Consider the following 20,095-nt stretch of genomic DNA (forward strand, 5'->3'; position numbering starts at 1 on the left):
CTATGTCACAGTCATGGTGCTCAGTGTGGTTATTCATTAGAATTCAACACAAGAACGAGTCAAAATGTGTGATGTTCCCCAATTCATAGAGCTCTAAAACCAATTCACACTCACACACACACCAAAAGATAAAGAACAATGTGATTGAGCTCGGCTACCATGAGGATATAAAAATAGATAAGGACATAAGGTTCCTTCTCAAACAGGAAATGAAGGAGATGGACTGAGTCGTCTTTCACACATCACACTCATTATCCATTCCCCTCAGACGCTCCCTCCTCCCTCCATCACATGCTGACTTTTTGGAAAAGAGACAGAATTCGTCAGTGTGAAATGGGGTCAGTGGTCGCGAAATCACCTACGGTACCCACCAGACCACGGACAGACACACACACACACACACACACACACACACTTTCTCTGCAACACTTTCATTGAGACACACACTGATGTGTTGCTAAAGGGTTGCCATGACAACCCTCTTAAATTCCTACTCAGTCAGGGCGATTGTAAGAGTCTGTGTGTGTGTGTGTGTGTGTGTGTGTGTGGAAAGTGTAATCGAGTAGAGTCATTTAGGGCTCACAGTCAGTCATTTTGTTGCAGTAATGTCCATTTTAAATATGATTTCAGGACTGTGAGCTTCCAGATGAGCCTGCAGCTAGTGGGCACTGTGAGGCTGTTCCAGCTATGACTAAACAGTCGGGAAAGACTCCGCTTCTCCCATTAATCACCAACAGATCCCATCACCGTTTTATCAGCCCAACCCCAGTCCTTTGGTTTGTTATTTGACAACACAAAATCACACTTTATTCATTCGTTTTATGCACCGAGCACAAACATCTCAAACAGATTAAACTGATTGGGTGTTATTTAAATGTTGTAATTTAAGTGTTGCATCATGCATTTCGATTTCACAACACATCACAGTGAGAAAACCAGTCAGTTTGATCCATGCTTTTTAGTAACTAAAAGAAACCAAGTGGATATTGCAACGTGAACGCCTTGTATTTGAGCACAATTAACAACTGCAATATTGCCCAACAAAGGACAAGGACTTTAAAGTTATAATCCCTGAGATCTTCATATAATCAAACCTCATTTTTGAAATGATCTAGGTCCCATTAATTTCCTGCATGGTGGTCATTAAAGGCATTATGAAATTACCTGCTTATAATTTTTATTTCCTTGTTAGAGGCGGGGTCCGCCATTCCTGTGCTGGCATTAAATCTGACTGTTATCAGCCAACCGTTTACTCTCCTAACTCCGTATCTGAGCTAGTTATTGTTTTTTTTACTGCTTTAACTCATGTTAAAAGTGTGTAACTGGCTTTAATTAGGAAGCAGTCCGTTTTGAATACTGCCACAGGTGTCACCCCTGTCAACATTTCTTTACCAACCAGGACTGAATTTTTGAGGATTATAACTTCAGAATAGTCAGATAGTCAAAAACAAGACTGTCGGTTTGTTGTAATCAATATGGATTAAAAACAATCTCATAAACCAACATGCATTCAAAGACCATGTGAAACAGTACACTGGCTGGGCAGTAAAAAAAAAAAGCTTCTCAGTTCCACTCAACAGTCACCTGTTGCCTGCAGGGGCAGTGCGAAGGGGCCACGAACAACACATCCTCTCAGACAGATAAACAACGTACCACTTTAAAACACAGATTATTGTGATGTAAATAACTTGCATAGGGTAAACAAGGCATTAGACCGCAGCAACAACGAACATAGTAAGTAATGTGACAGCTGGATATTTTAGAATCACTGAAAGGAAAATTCCACCCTTTAATTATCTAACACTGTTCAATAACATTAACCTGCTGCATTCAGATCAGTCCAGTCGTCACTTTGAGATAAAGACAATCTTTTCATCTCAACCTGTCTGATCTATTTCTAAATACCTTCGGGATTTCCTACGTTCCCCGTGATGCTTATCACCCTTTAAAGAACATTTCTAAAGTGAATTTATCAAATGAGCCATGTGGCTGCCTTTCTCTTCTTCTCTTATGAACTTCTCTTTGCACTGTTGCCACGGTTACCTGGAGAAAACCGCACCACCAAACAACACAATGCGTTTAGAGTGAGGTTTCAATGTTTAGGGTGGAACCTTCCTTTAACGATGGGATAGCTTGGGTACATTTAAAGTTGCACGGACGACATCTAACCTTATCATAGTGTATTACCTCGAACATTTAACACGAACACGGCACAGACAGAGTGGGTTTCAGCCTCCTGCTGATGCAGGAGGGCTGTGGGCTAAGGTTGTGCTTCTCCACAGAAGAACCACTAGTAGGAAACGTTCAATGATCTTTGTATGCTCCTGTGAGAGCAAAAAAATATAAACATCCATTCTGCCAATAGATGCTCCTATGAAAACATTCATTAGAGAGAGAAAATAAACTTAATTTCATCATAAGATTCTGTACACTTTATAATGTGCGGCTGGCATGTAGTCCATTTGTTGGTTTTAATTCACTGCTTTCCTCTTGTTTGTGGTCTGACATGTAGCGTGTCTCAATATCAATCTTTAAACAATTTTTTCCACTTCAATGAAAATACAGAATTTTTGGAAACTGGGTCATTGGTCAACTTCAATATTAGTGATGAGACCTGGCAGACCCTAAGTTTTATCACACTGGAGCAAATGATCTACTAGGAATAATACAGGAGTGGACCAAAGCTCCAGTTTCCAGAAACCTTGCTGTGCGTGTCAAGAAACAGGGGCTCAAAACTGTGAAATCAAAACAATTCACGAAAATACGTTTTTCCTGATTTTCCTGCTTTAGCGCTCAGGCGGGGAGGAGCTTCCTGAGGTCCTCGTCCATGCCTCCCGCTCTCAGCTGCTCCAGGCTGTGGTAGCGATGGACGACATCATCGGCGGTCACGACCACCACCCTGACGCCGTGGGTGTCCTCGCCGAGCTGGCAGCCGATGGCCGAGCTCACGACCATGTCCAGGCCGCCGTGGCGACCGCCGGCGTTTCTGTGATAATGGCCGGAGAAGACCGCTTTCACCCCTGTGGTGATGAGAGAGGTGTGAGAGTCGTCGTGGGAGAAATAAATGGTGGAACACAAACGATGAATGGCGGAACACAAAAACCTCACTTTGTTTTTTAGTGGCCTGGTTTAGTTTGTCTCTGACGTCACTGATCTAAACTGGGTAGTACTATGAATAGGCGTCATGCTCTTTAGTGTGCCATGTAATTCACACCACGTCTGACCTCTCTGCCCCGCATGCATCCCAAATAAAGGTGCAGTGTACAATTATTAACACCTCTGAGCACAAATTACCAAAATATGTCTGCAAGGACCTGACAAGGTTAGTGATCAGCACCCGGGACTCAATGTTTGCTCCATCAGATGGAGACATTAGACAGCCTCTAATGTGGTTTTAAACAAGAACCTGCTGCTCAGTCTTGTTTTCTGATACAGCTTTGCATTAGCATAATATCATTATTAGTCACAGCTGTTCAGCACATACATATACACAACAGCACTGTTATAGTGTGCAGCGGGACACCGTTATTACTGTTAAAATGGGTAGAAAAGGGAGGAAACAGAAATGGGAAAAGAGAGAGGAGGAGGACGGAGGGGAGTAAAGAAAGAAAGAAAGAAAGAAAAAATATTATTAGATATTTAGGGAGGAAAGAGTGATGAGAGGTAGGAAGTAAAAACGACGAAAGAAAGACACAAACGGTATGTAGGAAAAGGAAGAATGAAAGAAAAGAGAAACTGAAAGAAAGAAAGAAACAAGAGAAAGAAAGACGGAGAGAAAGAGAGGAACATACTTGTGAGCCTTCCACTTGTAACATATTTTGAAAACCTGGGGAACTTTCATTAAGGGAGCCACGATTTTCAATTTATTTTCAATTACAAACGACATCATTAATAGAACGGCGAGGGTGACGCTCGGCCCTGCGGCGCTGACGCTGTGTCACTACTGCTGAAATCACTGCACACTCAAAATGGCTCGCCAAACAAGCCTCGCTCTGAATGGGTGGGGGGGTGCAAAATGAGTTGCTCTGCTCTGCCAGAGTTCTCTTCAGACACAGGTAAAATATCAACATGCAACAATAAAAGTACGGAATTTGTTCCCAAAAAAAGGCACCTTCTCCTCTGGCGTCTGGCGGAAGAGGTTCGGTTTTGCAGCGGCCGACCTCGAGCGAACCTGTGTCCGCTCTAAAGTTTTTCTGCGAGTAAGAGCAGCAGCACGTCTAATTTATTCCAGCATCTCAAACAGAGGCACGCAGCCGAGCTGGAGAAGTGTGAGAGAAAAAAAAAAAAAAATCGATTTGAGATTTTATTTCCAGGCCATATTGCCCAGCCCTGTGTGAAGATGGTACTTGTCTGACTGTGTGAATTTGTTTCTTTGGTTCTGGGAGAATCAATTTGACTTTCTTGTAAATTGGTGTCATTCTGGTGGCAATTCTAACTTGAACAAGGGGTAAACACAGGGTTAGGAATAGATTAAAGAAAAAGGTTTGTATTAGGGTAATGTTAAGGTAAAGTGAGGATAGTCAGGGCGTTCATGCTCAAAAATTTCAATACATTTTCATCTAGTTAGGATGTGATTCTGATGAATAAAAGGAGACGATGGGACGAAAGTATGTATGTATCCTGGTGTTTACCCTTGTTTAGGTACATATGTGCATGTATGTGTATGTGAGGGGATTGTTTACTGCTTTTGACAGAAGAAATGAGCTGCTCTATTTTTGAATGGCGAGTGTTTTCATGGAGGGAAGTCTAGCTGCTTTGCTGCCTCATCTCCAGAGAGACACCCAGCTCCCTCCAGAAAAAAAAGAAAAAAAAATTGGCAACAAAAGAGGATGAATTGCAGTCTGTGCATGAGAAAGACATCAGTCTGTCCCAGACGTCTGCACAACAAAGCTGAGTAGGAACCGTCCGAGCAGCTCTCATGTATCCACTGCTGATGCTGCTTCGATGTCAGTGCCATGAAATTGCTCTGAATTATCAAGTCCTCCACTCCACATAATCGAACAGTGGCAGCAAACAAATGTGACCTAAATTTATATTAATATTCAGTGCTACGTGTGGACGGCTGCTGCACATGCTGGACCATTTAATAATTAATCCACCATAGATGGAAATGGATGTTTTGGGTCTGTACAGTATGTGTGTATGCCTGGGCTAAAGTGATTTACAATCAAAACCTGAGGCAGCACAGCACGAAGCCCACCGTTGTGTGACTTATGGGTGGGCCTGCAGCTATATCATTATGGACCACACATTGCATGAATCTGTTTGTGCGTATGTGTGTATGGCCAGGAATAATAGCCTTTCATATAACCTTGCCACTGCTCCAGGTGGCTGAATAACTGGCCAGGCTCAACACTGTCTGGTCACAAACGTCTGGACGTGTGTGTTAGTGTACATGTGCGTCCTTGACGTTTGTAGATGAGGGGTCGAAAAGGCCACAGATGCCCTCTACGCCTCTGGGCCGAAGCATGTACTCATTATTCTGTATGAATGTGTGTGTATAGGCACGTGTGCACTATGATGAGTGTGTTAATCTGTCCTACGAGGAATTACACGGCTCATCTACAATCATTCAGACCCTGCAAATGAAAACAAAGCAGAGCAGCTACAGAAGTGTGAACCAAGGAAAATGTTTGATGGGATCACCTGATGACTCAGTTAGCGATGCCGATTGTGGAAATTGGATTTGTTACAGTATCCACACGAGGGCTGCCACCTCTTTGTCACCTCAGAGATGGTGGGAGATGAGGTGGTGGGAGGAAGACGCTAAGACAGCAGTAGTACAAAAGTGATAGACAGGAATTAATCCTGTGGTAATAATGACGACTAAACCACCAGTGAAAAAAAAAAAAAAAAACTTTTTGAAGCTTAAATGGTTTTTCTGAACCTAGTCTAAAACTCCCAGAGATACTGTGATTAATCATGCCGCCAAATAAAGTGTGTGGGAGTGTGCAAGTGTGCATATGTATACATGTGTCAGTACGTCTACGTTCTGTAGCCACGTCTCTGGTGATTCACATCCCACGCACACACGGTATGACGCTACCACGCAGCAGCAGTGAGCTTCCCCAATATGTATGTGACACATCTGTGATGGATCCATGTAGCACAGTGTGTGCTGCATGTTTGTTAGTTACAGCTTTAAGATTGAAAGAAAGAAAGAAAGTCACAAAAAGCCCCACTGTGCAGTGATTTAAGGAGAGCCACAGGGGGAGGCACTGTTGGACACACATTAAAGGAACAGTTTAACAGGCTGCAGACAAACAAAGCCCTGCTTTGCCAAGGCATTTCAACTTAATGTCACAGCCAACTATAAATGACATTTATCATCACTTGAAGTCCTCTTCTTGTCCGCTAGACGCTATCCCACTCAAGTTTCTTAAAAAGGTATTTTCTTTATGTGGCTATATCCTGTAGTTAACTGCCTATCAGCCATAAATATGCAGTAACCTAACCACTACTAAAGAAGCAATCTCTTGACCATAATTAACATTATTAACAATTAATTAATATTTAAAAAAAAAATGCTGTATTAATTTCTTTTATGAATAACAACATCTTTGAGGAATTTCAGTCTGGCTTCTGGGCTTTCCACAGCACAGAAATTGCCCTGGTTGAGATTGCCTATAACGGCTGCTGCACTGCTGATTCTGGGGACAGCTCAATTTTAATCTTCCTCGATCGTAACTTGGCCTTTGATAGAGCTGACCCCTCGATTTAAATCAATAGTCTAGAGGAATGGGTTGGCATTAGGGACTCGTTAGAATTGTTCTGCACATTCGTCACTGATAGAAGTTCCTCATTTGAAATTGGTGAAACCTTTTCCTCTGTGAACATCCTATCCTATGGCGTCCCCCAAGGGTCAACACCGGGGCCTTTGCTACCCTCAATTTACAAGCTCTATTTTCAGCTCAGCCTTTTCACAAAAATTAAGTCATTTCTATCTCAAGCAGACCTTGAAAAGATCATCCATGCTTCTATTTCTTTGTGCCTCGATTATCGCAATGCTCTTTATTGTTGTCTTAGGCAGAGGGCCTTTAACTTACTCAACTGCAGAATATGAGACCACATTACCCCTTTCTTTGCCTCCCTTCACAAGGTAACATATTATGCAAAACACACTTCTTAATGTCTTCTCAACATTAATATATGTCCCCAGTGAGGCCCTGAGAAGAGATCATCTCCTCTTTTTCTCCTGCTTCATGTTTCTGTAAATATGATTTTATCACTGCGTGTGATGAATAAGATGTCGAAGTCATGAGCAAAGCACGCAAATTGTACCGTTGTTGGCAGCCAACAACGGTACAATTTCTTCATGTCCTCCCACCATCTGAGGCAGTGAGGACCTGAGGATTTACTTTACATTAGAGGAACTTGTGACAGAAATGTCCTTGCAGCAGCTGCAAAAATGGTGTGCGTGTGTGTGTGTGTGTGTGTGTGTATGTGTGTGTGTCTGTTTCATTATTTTACTTAAGACTGCTTTCTTAATGAGGGCTGTAAATGCTACAAGCTCAATGATGGATATTGGCTTTCTGTAATGTTTATTTGGCAGGTTAGTCTGTTCAAGCTGGCATGTTAGCATGTTGTTTGGCTAATGCGTTTCCCCTTTGGAGACGGCAGACCTGATTGGGAAGTTGGTGGGTGGTGCCAGCTGAGGTTTATGGGAGCTGACCAATCACAGCAGACTAGACTTTTCAGGAGTGGGACTTTAAAGAGACAGGAGCTAAAACAGAGAGTTAACGAAGAGGCTGAAAAGGGCAGCATGCACATGTATGTTTTTTTTCTGAACACTACAACATGTAAACATATTGTACTACGCTACTAAGGGTGTGAATCTAAAAATTAGCATAATATATCTCTTTCATTGCTGAGCACGGCACTGGGTCCCACTTACATTTCTAACTTACTTGTCCCTTTGTGAAGCTTGAGATCCTCAGCTGGGACACTCCTTACGATTCTGAAGTCCTGCCCTGTCACAAACAGTGGCCAGGCTTTTGTAATATGGGCCCCTTTTGTTAATGGATTTCAGGCCAGCTGCTTCAGTCTTTTAAATCTCATCAGAAGACACATTATTATATAAAAGCCTTTTCATGGTGAATGACTCTATTTAGTTTGTTTCATTTCAACTTTATTTTACTGCACTATTCCTCGATAGTTCTTTATTCCTCTATTACTATATAATTACTTTCTTTTTGGCTCAGGCAGAGCAGAGTTTTGGAAAGTAGAGTAGACATGGTAAAGACACTCGCGATTTCAATGAAATGATTTTGTTGCTACCTTTTCGAGCACTGGCCTGATCAGGGAACTGACTTATTGTACTTCTTGGCCTGACATAACTTTTTACTGGCTCTGTGCAAAGTGTAAATCAAAAAAAACAACCTTTGTACGATATATATATGAATAATAATATACAGTAAGTCTTTTTGTAGATTGAGTACAAGCAACTAGCATTTAGTACATACATACAAGTAGAGTAAAACAGTGAGTGCAAGTGGTGATATTTGGTTATTAGCATGTACTGAGATTTACACTTCAGTGGTAATTTGACATGTTTCTAACTGGCCAAACAGAGTAACCTAATTTTTAATAGTACTCTTAAAATACCAGAATAACAGATTCTATTTTGTTCTGAGAGATTCACCTCCTAGTTTTCTCTTCTGAGGCACAGAGGTCCTGGGAGAGTTGTGCTTGGCTAACCTGTCTAATATCTATCTGGCAGAAGGGATCTGTGTTAGGTCGACGCTGCACGCTACAAGCTTTCTTTCAAGGTCTTCAGTGTAGCTAAGAATTAAAGTGGACTAAACCAGTGGGCAATTTGTATGTCGTGGAAATGAATCGGCTCGCTCTGCTGGCTTGTTCCACTGGCTCTTACGGACCAAAACTGATTTCACAGGAACAATTTAGCAAAGGCCCAGAGATAACACCCTGACCTGAATTCATCTAAGCACGTACCTTCTAGAGCGGCGTTATTACGCAGGCTTTAGAAGTCAAACCTCCCCACATTGGCCCTTATAAAGAAAAGATGGCTGGTCTGAGAAAAAAAAAAAAAAGTATTGTCAATCTCCAAAAGATTGTCTCTATGAATAAAAGATAAACAATTGAGAGTAAAATAAATAAAAATAGAATAAAGAAAGCTGTCCCCTTTGCAATGCAGTCAGATGATGGCGCTGGCCTCTGAAATTGTTTGCCAAAAAATGAATGCGGGAAAGCACTCTTTCAAAGTGAGGGCTAGAGGCTGAGACTGCCAGCATGGAACTGGAAAATACACCAAATAAAAAGCAAACAACTAAAAAAAACTGTGTGTGTGTGTGTGTGTGTGTGTGTGTGTGTGAGTGAGAGAGAGACATACGTATGTAACAGAAGAGGAAACTTGAGTGTACACTTGGCCATTTAAGGGCCAGCAATCTACAGGCACTTTGTCGTGAAACACTACAAATGCTGATTTCACCTTCATACGTCTGGTAGAGTCCTCGTTTTGCTTGACAAAAAGTGCTTGAAAAAAGTCATACAACAAGCAGAAAACAATACTCCACATATAATGACAGATGAGTGGTTGCAAGGGGTGGTAATACAAGCCATCTTTTCCATCACCTCAAATCAACACACATTCAGGAATAGGAGGAAAGCAAGAGGAAGTGAATCATCCAGCAGCGACAAGGAGAAAAACCTGTATTTTATTTTCCATTTATCATTGCAGTTTAGCACAATAAGTGTTCTTTAAATACCTAGTTGTACTATACTAAATATGTCCTAATAATACAGTGAAGAGTACAATACTAGCTGCAATGCAATTACCATATCAATGCTTTACCCCTTAGGAGGCATTTATATTGAGATTTTAAGAAAAATATATACACGGTATGTACCATTACCATCTCTGCTTCAAATTATGCAGGGATATAACTTTAAGGCCCTTCTGGGAGTCACCGACTTGACAAATGACGAAATTTCACTTTGCTTCACTCCAGTCAAAGTAACACACCTCACTTTCTATACTTTGTTCTCTAATGTGTCTCGCACTACAATCAGCATGGGTGGCCTGAAATCCTTCGCTCTGGTAATGGACGATACCATGCTAAACCGTTTCAGTCATAAAGAGAATGGACCATTCAACCATGCTAAGTGTGCGAGTCTTGGTTTACTCACTGAGCTATATGCAGACGGGAGGCACAGTGCATGTTCACAGAGCGTTAAATAGCAGTATTGCATTCAGTAGAGGATTGTTAAGTCCAATTTCTGCCCATTTTTGTCTCTCTGCCATGCTTTGCTGCATTCTTACGTTTCCTTCTTTCTTGCTGAGTGGGTGCCCTTGTGAAAACATGCACGCTATGTGCTGATAATTCCACGTCTTGTCTTGGTCTCTGTGGAAATTCCATTTACCTGTCAGCCTTGAAACAGTGCCGGTTCTTTTGTGCTTTTCTTTGTGATAAAGACTCCCATCTGGGGACTGGCCTTTGCTTTGACAGAGGTAGGGGAGGAGGGAGGGGAGGGAAGCAGGGAGGAGGGGTGTTAGAGCGCTCAAAAAACACCCAGAGTAAGCAGTCAGAGTGATGAAAACATATTGAATGCTAACGGAGGAAAATTACCCAGAGTCAAATTGAATTTTCATCAGGGTTGTGGAAAAATGCACAGAAAGGTAAAGGGAGTCCCCTCCAATATGTGACTGTATTTTGTTTATATTCTAATTTTTATATGCTGCAGTTGTCTGAGCCATGTTCCTCTTGATTCATGGAAGAATTTGAATATTCTGAACACATTTACTATTTAAATGTTAATAGAGGTTGCTGATGTAGAGAGCAAAATAAAAAGAAGAAAGGAAATAAAGAAACGTCCATCCACGTCTAATCATGTTTGATGTTTGCGCTCCTTCCTTCAATTTGCCCTCCCCCTCTTTCCCTACCCACTCTCCATCATCTCTCTTTCATCTCTCGGTCACTGATTGGATTTGCTAATTGCGAGCCAGGTTCCAATCTTTGCACTAAACCTACACCCATCGGTGATTACCTCTAGTAGAAGCCATTTTCCTACAGACCTTTCCCTCCTTTTCTCCATCGCTCTCTTTGACACAAACTCAACGTAGTTCTGAACAAAGCTGTTATCTGCACATCTGTGAGGACGGGCTGCGTAGGAGTGAACATGCAACGTGTGCGCTTGTATCGAAGGGCGGCTGTCATTAAAGTGCAGGTCTGGGAAATAATTTATCATGAAATGGTGGCTGTTGATAATTTGCATGACAGAGGGATACAAAATGATGCAGCGTGGTGAGGCATCTTGCAGCCCCGGCTCCCCATAAATCACTTTCAGCCATCAGTCACCACGCAGCATCCCTTTCCTGTGTCCTCCAGTTACACACATACACACAATCACAAAGGGAGCTGGCGAATGAAAGCAGTCAGCATGTCATCTATCCCTCACAGAGCATGCATGCCTTTTGGCCATTTGGTACCCAACATGGTACCTAATCATCCTGAATTTACCAAGCTATGATCCTTAAATTATGTACGACAGACTTTGAAACTGTTACGACGTCTCAGGGGCTCTGTAGTGGGTGGAACAGTGGAACCTTTTTTTTTTTTTTTTTTTTTTTTTTAAAATCAACAACTTTGAAATTTGAGGATTTTGATGTGCTGTTGATCAAAATCCTCACAGTGAAAGCTCCACACAGAAGTTTCAGTAGAAATATGCAGATTTCAGACTGTGCAGACTTTCTTTAACTGATTATCCTAAGAACCACCACAGCTGCATGTGTGTATTTATTATTGACACTTGTGCTTTATTCCAGTCTACACAGGAGCGTAGTGTGAGCAGCATGCTAGCACAGCAGCAGCAGTATCTTCAGTGCTCCCTCAGTGTCTACACAGGAGGCATTCAGACACAGTACTGAGTGTAGGACAACCCACGTTCTGGCAGCGCTCACAGCCCAAAACATAATCACTGTACTGTAGATATGAAGAGGGAAAGGCCTTGAAGCGCTGCTTAAACCGCAGCAGGAGAAGAAGTACGAGGTAAGTTGAGGTGAGATGCAGCTGTGCTGAGCCAACCACATATCTGCCAATGATGGTGAAAACTTTTGAAGGAGTCTGTGAACCAGCATCAGCTCAGAAGTACAACTAAAACTTCATGACATTTAAATGACTGATATGTCCCCATACTAAAATAATAAGCTAGTTTAACAAAGTACATTTACTGAAGTCCTGTAACATTTTTAAGAGACTTGAACTTCACTTCACGTATTTTTATTTTCTGATACTTCAAACTTCCAACCCACTACAGTTCAGAGGGAAATATTGTAATATTTATTCCACTCCATTCATTTGACAGCTGTAGTTCATTATAGTTTGCTTGAATATCTTTATATTGTTGTGATGTACGGATGGAATGGAAATAAGACAAGACCTTCATCAACAGTTTGATCAAGTGTTGGTGACGTCTTCGTGAATATCAGACAGTCCTGGTTGTTTCAAGCACGAAGATACAATGGATCAGAGCATGAAGGCCGTGTTTAGACAGACTTTAGCCCCCTGTTGCATTTCAATGAGGCCACTGTGTTGATGCCGCTGGGGTGCCGACACAACTGGCAAAAAAAAAAAAAAAAGCTGAACCTGGCAATTCAATGCAAGGTCTTCCAACGAGGTACTACATTGGCCAATGAAACACGTGCAATACACATGGTTGGTAGATTATATCGTAAGGTTAACAGGGTAGTTCTATTATTTACCTGTCTACGGTCGCAGCAAAGGATAAGATGACTGCCACAGAGATAACCTTCTGAGGCTGTAGTCCTTGAAGTATTATAAACCACTGAGCACTGTTTAAATCTAATAGGCCTTCAAATACATGACTTCATTACTTAAAACTAGCCCTCCTGGATCGGATCGTCTCACATGCATCTAATAAACAGGGACAGAGGCCTGGCTTTCCATTCGAGTGCCTGGTAAGTCGCCCCTGACAACCCCCACCTTTGGCTGCAGTAGGATGAGAGAGTGAGACAATGAAAAAGACGGAATAAGAGAGGAAGCTACAGGAAAAAGCAAAAGAATTATTCAGCCTCATCATTAAAACAATGGGGTTAAAGGCTTTACCGTAGCCTCTTATCAAATCCCCAGTGGGTGATAAATGTGTGTTCGCTTTTGAGTAAGACCCTTGCTGATAAAGACAACCAGCGGCAAGAGAGAGAGGAGGAGTGAGCGAGAGAGAGGAGGAAAGACAGAGAGACTAAGGAGAGCAGCACAAGGCTTATCTTCGCCTCTAATTAGTTACTGTATGTACAACTCTACAGCCGCTAGCAATGTTGGGAATTCCAATGAATTTCCCAGCTGCACTCTTGTTTTCTTTTTTCCTCTATGCATAAACAGGATCTGGAGGCAGCATGGAAGCGTGTATCTGTCTGTATATCTGTGTGTGTGTGCATGCATTCGTCCATGTTTGTATGTGTGCTCAAGGTATCCTGAGCAAGGAATCCTGAGAGGGGTGGGGTGGGGGGTGCAAAGAAATCAAATTACAGTACTACGGTCTATGAGGAGAGGAGAGGCTGAGAGCACTGCTGGGATTTCTGCCCCTCTGCTCTGCTCCACTCGGAGAGGAGCTGGCGGTTCCCGGCAGCGGGAGTTCAGTCTTCTCTGAAGAGATTCTGGATGTGTGCAAAACCTGTTCTCTCTAAATTCAACATCCTGAACGAGCGAGCAACCTACATTTTTTGCATGTCACTCTTCCTCTTCGTCCTAACTAAAGGCTGAAAGACTGAAAACTGGCATAGGTAGGGGCAAAAAAAAAAAAGCCAGAGAAAAAGCATTATTTACTTTGATTATGGGTTTGACAGTGACGAAGCAGCACAGAAGTAGCCATAATAGCAGTAAAGAACTTCCTCCGGGGTTTTAAGGCTTTTGCATGATTGTTACCAACAAACCACAAAAGAAGCAAAAAAAGTTGTTGTGTTGTTCTGTTTACTGGTTGTCATGACAGTTTGAAAAGCAACCAATAAATCCCTTATTTGAAACCTCCTTTTCCACTCAGGTGCTTGGTTTAATCCTTGAGATATTAAACACAGAGAGCAAGTGCACAATTAAAGGCAAGATTTAATATCAAGCAAATCACTGTCAAATCAGAAATCATAGTAATTGCTTGTGCAATTAAAAAGGGGATTGCACAATGCCTTACTTGCCCAAGAAGGGGTCATCACACAGAGAGAGTGTATCATTAATAAGAGTTGGAATGCAGTCAACAGTTCCCAGGGTGGAACTGCTCGCTCTGATGAGCCACATGAAGACTAATTGGTGTCGCACCTTTCCCGTGTGCAGCTGTGCTGCTGAGATAACATATAGATACTTACTGTAGAATATGTCATGCATTAAGAAATGCACCACTGCATTGCGATTTATATGCAAAATGCATTTGCACACACAAAAACGTGTAAAAAAAATAAACAGTCACAACACACACAAATGCTCAAAAATCTCCCGACAGACATATCCTATGAGAAGACGAAGCAGGGGGAGAAATGAAAAACACCTCAGTGTGGAAAAATCAATTAAATGTATTTCTTTGTCTGCAGGGGGACTATATTCTCTATTTCCATCATATGTCCCTGGAGTGGTAGGGGGCTGCAAAAACATAGCAGCAGCAATAACAACCTCACAAACGCTGAGCCAAATCCCCAGATGCTGTGAGTCAACTGACAACGCAAACACACACTTCTGGAGTGGTCGGAGAACGTGGTCACATGTAAGAATGTGTCCTTATTTATGACGATTGATTTGACGCCAAAGACACATTTGTGTAACATCCAGCGATTCCATTTCAAGGCCGCTTTCCGTAGAATTAGAATCACTAGGCAACGAATGAGGAAAACCAGCCAATTTTACCTCTTTGTTCTTGTCCGACTGCTGCTTCGCTTTGCTAAAATAAGAACCAATGAGAACTTTGAAGTTTTTCTGAACAACATCTATTTGTTATTGGTCTCATAAAGAGCTTCCCAGTGTTCCATTAAGGGATCTTGAAACTCAATGCAAAATTTTGTGAGCTTGCTGCAAAAACATATCTAGAGACCTGTCCTTGTTAACATCTTATTTTAGTGAAAATATCAGTAGAAGTAGTGTGTGTGTGTGTGTGTGTGTGTGTGTGTGTGCGAATGTGTGTGAGGTTAATGATGCTGCCCTTTACTGTAATGACAGTAATGATCACCGGAGTACAAGAGCACATCTGGAGGCTTCGGATCACACGGTACAGCGGTGAGGAAAGACCAACATGGGTGAGAGATGATGCATAAGTAACACAATGCAAAGAGGGGGAAGAAATTACCATAGCCAATCTAGCCAATGTCCAGAAGAGATATAATTTACCACGGATGAGAGGAAACAGCCCCTCACCGCACAGAAAGGAAAACATACGACACACTTTTCCTGGCACTCTCTTTTTCATTTAACATGCAGTAAACAACATCGTTTTTTGCAATTTGTCGCTCAATTTTATTGTGAATGTGAGATTTGTGAAGTGCTTTTTTATGTGACTTATGCAAACATAAGTTTTGGTGTTGGAAATAATCTACCTGCTTTTTTTTTTTTTTTTTACATGATGTGGGTTCGTGATGTAAAGTTAGGAAAATATAACCTCCTATGTTAATATGTATGATTTATGATCCATGTATGAATTAGTGTAAACAGCCGGCATTTCAATACGATTCAGTGGAGTGTGGGCCAATTTTGTGAATATATATAAAATAATTAGATTTCTACATATCACATTCCCCAAATGATTGATGAACCCTTCTTTCATAGCCTTGAAAAGTACAAATATAAATTAAAAAAAGACTGTGTGCAGCTATGCTTACATAGTCACAATAACAATGGTAGCATGCTAATGTAATGCTGCAGGAGCTATGTTAGCATGCTAATACTTGCTAATTGAAAATGACACTCAATGCAAAATACAACTGAAGACTGCAGGCCTGTCATCAGTTTTGCAAGTACGGGAAAAATTAAAACTTTGGCATGATGGCGCAGACAATAAGTTAAGGGATCAGCAAGTTATTTTTTGTCAGTACAAAATCTTATGTCAATTCCAGTCGTCAGGATATATCTTCTAGGGACCATAGGTGTCTGTATTAAATGTCATGTCAATCCATCTAATAACTGCCAGGACATTTTACATAAAAAAAAAAAAAAACGTTAGTGGCACTAGTGTCTGAAGCAGGGCGGTGGACCCACCCACCAACCAACTAACCAACTAACCGTCATTTCCCTCCACTGAGCTGTCACTGTTTCCCCACACACAGACACACATAGACTTGTCCACTAATAAATCAATTGCAAATTTAATCAAGTTAATTAATTAAATGTGTCCCATACCTTATCACAAAATACCTGAAAAACTAATGACTATAATCCTCAGCTGTACCTTGTGTTGAGTGTCAATTAGTAATTTTAGCATTCAACATTTCTATTTTTCATACGCCTGAGACAATTATGCCATCCACAATCTATTAACTAGAGGACAATCTCCCCTTACACTACCCCTCGCCCCTGAATAGTATAATGATAATCGCACACGCTCTGCAGAGAAACACAGAGAGAGACAGACTTTGTCTAGTAGTACGTCCTTCCTGTAAATGCACTATTTGTGGTGCAACCTTTCTTGTTTAATGTACGCCAACTTCCGCCGTTGTTTTGTAAAAGTTTGTAGTTCTAGGTGAATAAAAAATACACATACAAATTGTTTTTCTGGGTGACTTAATAAAACATACAGAAAATGTCATTTTCAATAAACAAATACAATCATCTACTGCAATTAGCATCTGTTGACAAATGCAATTGTGTAATGCTACTTGCAGGAATAGCAAAAACTGACCCAGAGCACAGGGGTGATCACCGTCAGTCTCTTACAATCACGCCTCAAGGACATACTAAACATACATGAGGAGTATTTAGTACAGACGTTACAGCATCAGCCACCAAGACACTTCTAGTAGGAGGCGAAGGAGAGAGCAGAAGGAGAATGAAAGAGAAATTGCATGATCAGAAGAGAGCAGAGAGAACCAAGAGACAAAGGCTGTATTATTCAACAATAGCTCATTTGATTCCTTTTATATACGACAGTGTTTTTCTTTTTTTTGTCAGTTGGATTTGAGTTCTACATTTTGTACATTTAGCTATCAAGGGCTACAAACAGTGACAAAGCTGCGCTGTATTTCGTAGCTTTTTTTGTACTTTCCATAGGGAACTTTACACTTTTCAACACTATTAATAGATTTCTAATGATCTGAATGACTGCAAACCCTGATAAACACACAAAAATAAAGTATACAATATAGAAATTCTTCATCTGAGTGGTGCAAACAGATATTTCAAGATGAATTCAAGAGACATATCTTGGCATTTTACACAAGGCCGTAGTGCAGGACAGGAGTGGACAAACAGGGTGCATGAATTCAATGAGAAAAAATCAATTCTTGTAGATAAATCACATCCCTCCTCTTGCTTGTACTTCCACACACAAAAAAAAGCTAAATGTATGCGCACACCAACATGATAAGTCATGTAGCGTATGCAGCGTTACAGTGAGCAGCAGCATGTCTGTCATCAATTATTAATAACCATGTACAGTACATGTATGTGTGTAGTTTATACAGTACATGCCCTGGATGTAGACTGAATTGTTAATTGCAGGCAGGACATGTGTGAACAAGAGTGTGGATGAGAAAGGACACTTGCGCATAGCATGTTCTGCACACATCTCCGTTCCTGCATATAAAAAGCCTGTACGGATTGCCCTTTAAATCTTTAACTAGTGTTCCCCTTGGAGGAGCAATCAATTATGAGAGAGACGGGTCATCAGACCAAAACGGGCCAACATGGTTAAATACATGCCTGAATAATGGCTGGATAATGAAATTAATACCATCCCCCGACAGTCACCTTGATGCATGATTGAGAAGCGTGGCACGTGTCTGTATGAGCGATCCTGTCAGTCAGTTGTGCCGAATTGGCCGGGTGGTGCAATGTGAACATGTGTGTGTGTTGAGTCGGAGCTTTCTTAAAGACTTATTGTCCTTGTGAGAGTTTCTCTGCTCAGTACCCTTGTATCGGACTCTTATAAGCCGACAACAATGGATTTTGATGATGGAATTATTCTTCTTATAGGGAGTGAATGCATTAATTAATTCAATTACGCCTGTGTTGTGTGTGTGACAGGAGCTCTTCGTGTGGTTCGGGCTAATGGCAAATTAATCCTCTGGGCTGGGATCTTAACTGTGCTTCAGTTAGATATGCTACAAAATGAACAGGTTTAACATGAATAATAGCTAAGAAGTATTAAGGCAAGAAATTTAAAACCACTTCACAAGTGGCCTAAATCCGTCATTATAGAAAAATACTGCTGATGTTTTAGAGTTTTGGAAGGGACAGCCGCTTGACTTTTAAAACAATAAAACTCTCTTTTGTGACTTCTTTGTAGCCAAACAAACATTTAACACAAATCTGAATTGACAAGACCTTGTAGTTAGAGGAGACAACAATGCTGTATGCCATGTTGAAGTGCCCTTGAGTAAAATAGTGGAGGTGAACCTGCGCAGTCACATTGCAGTAAGTTGGTCTGCATACAAACAGAGTAACTACAGCAATAAATTTAACAAGCCCATAACTTTTTCCCCTTGCTGTCCTACCTGCCTTCCTGAACCTGTCCAGTAGGTTTTGCCTGACGCCCTTCTGCAGGTTGAAGTAGTCGTCCTCCTCATCAGGACTCTTTAGGTACAGAGGAATGTGCTGGAAGACCAGGATGTGTTTGGGTTTGGGTTCCTGAACAAAGACAGATGTGAGTGATGAGTTTGTGACCGTTGTCTAAAGACAAAATTCTTCCACTTCCACAGACGGCAGCAATTATGGAAACGTCCAGACATGGCAAAGGAGAGCATTATTCAGCTGAATAAACCACACAAGAACAGAATCATGTCATTGATGCTGTGCTACCGTTGAGGAGGATGCTCTTCTCAGCTGCTCCTCCAGCCACGTCTCTTGAGCCTCCTTCAGCTTGGGGCAGGCCGAGGCGTCGTAGAAGAACTGGGAGTTCAGAACCAGGCAAAGGACACCACCCACCTGAGACAGCACAACAAAAGAATACAGAGAGCTATGTTAGTTTTCAAACAATGCATAGTTATAATGAAGGGCCCTTTTATGGCGCATGTCCTACCATCTATACATTCCTATTCCTACATTTTCATTTTCTCCTGAAGTAATTCCTTTACGGCAAAAGTCTAACTGGGCCCCGGAGTGGAGGAGGGCTTATGGCTGAAATATGTACAGTAAAGTATAAAAATGTGTTTGTTTTTTTTTTTTTTTTTTACAAAGCAGGGAGGATTTAATGAAGGTTGCTACACGATCCTGTGTCCAAATCCGTGATCTAGTGTTTTTGAAGCTTGAGCCATACTAGAGACTAAAACTCAGGACATCTCGGGCTCTGTCTCTTGTAAGTTCTCCAACTTAATGGCAGTGAATGGATGGAACACTAGCCAAATAATAGCCAGAGTGTGCCTTTAAAAACTAATTGGTGGTATGCACTGGGCAACAAAGAATCAAAATGTGGTTAATGTCACATATCAAAATAATCTGGTTAACTGCAGCATGATACATGGCGTACATCCATGTAAGTTAAGAGCCCTCAAACAGTGCTTGTGCCAGGGACCCCTGGTCATAATCAGCTGATGCTACAGCCACTTGTACTAGTTGTGCTGCTACAAGTAATGCTAATTGTCTTGGGCGTCTGCTTACCCAGAAGCTGAAATAGTCGTCCCCCCAAGCGCTGCAGAACTGCTCCACTGTCCTGGGGGTGGGGGTATTGCCCAGGTCATGGTTCCCACTGACAAATACCAGCGGGATGGAGGGATCTGTCCCCCTCAAGGCCGCCTTCAGGTCTCGCTCTTGACCTTCTCTGAACGGGGCGTCTGGGGGGGCAAAGAGAAGGAACTCACGGTCATAATGGGAGAGGCAGCTCAATTTCCTCGTGTCAGATCGGTTTGTGGTTACAGGCGTCAATGTAGAAAAACAAAATAATCGATGGCTGATTATTAATACTGATAATATCATCTTACCCGGACAGGATGAAATGA

At 41.6% G+C, this 20,095-nt stretch overlaps 1 protein-coding gene across 1 annotated transcript in view; it reads right to left on the bottom strand.

The window, feature by feature from the left end:
* cpped1 (calcineurin-like phosphoesterase domain containing 1) overlaps window positions 1–20,095 on the bottom strand; it is a 34,384-nt gene continuing 14,289 nt past the window's right edge. Inside the window, exons 3-6 of the mRNA XM_070852417.1 lie at window positions 19,758–19,930; window positions 18,960–19,085; window positions 18,656–18,788; window positions 1–3,020 (exon numbers count right to left, since the gene is read on the bottom strand). Of these exons, the coding sequence (XP_070708518.1) occupies window positions 2,794–3,020; window positions 18,656–18,788; window positions 18,960–19,085; window positions 19,758–19,930 (659 nt within the window). The 3' untranslated portion in view covers window positions 1–2,793. The remainder of the gene's footprint in view (window positions 3,021–18,655; window positions 18,789–18,959; window positions 19,086–19,757; window positions 19,931–20,095) is intronic.

Source organism: Pempheris klunzingeri, chromosome 20 (assembly GCF_042242105.1).
Source record: "Pempheris klunzingeri isolate RE-2024b chromosome 20, fPemKlu1.hap1, whole genome shotgun sequence".
Classification (NCBI taxonomy): Eukaryota; Metazoa; Chordata; class Actinopteri; order Acropomatiformes; family Pempheridae; genus Pempheris; species Pempheris klunzingeri.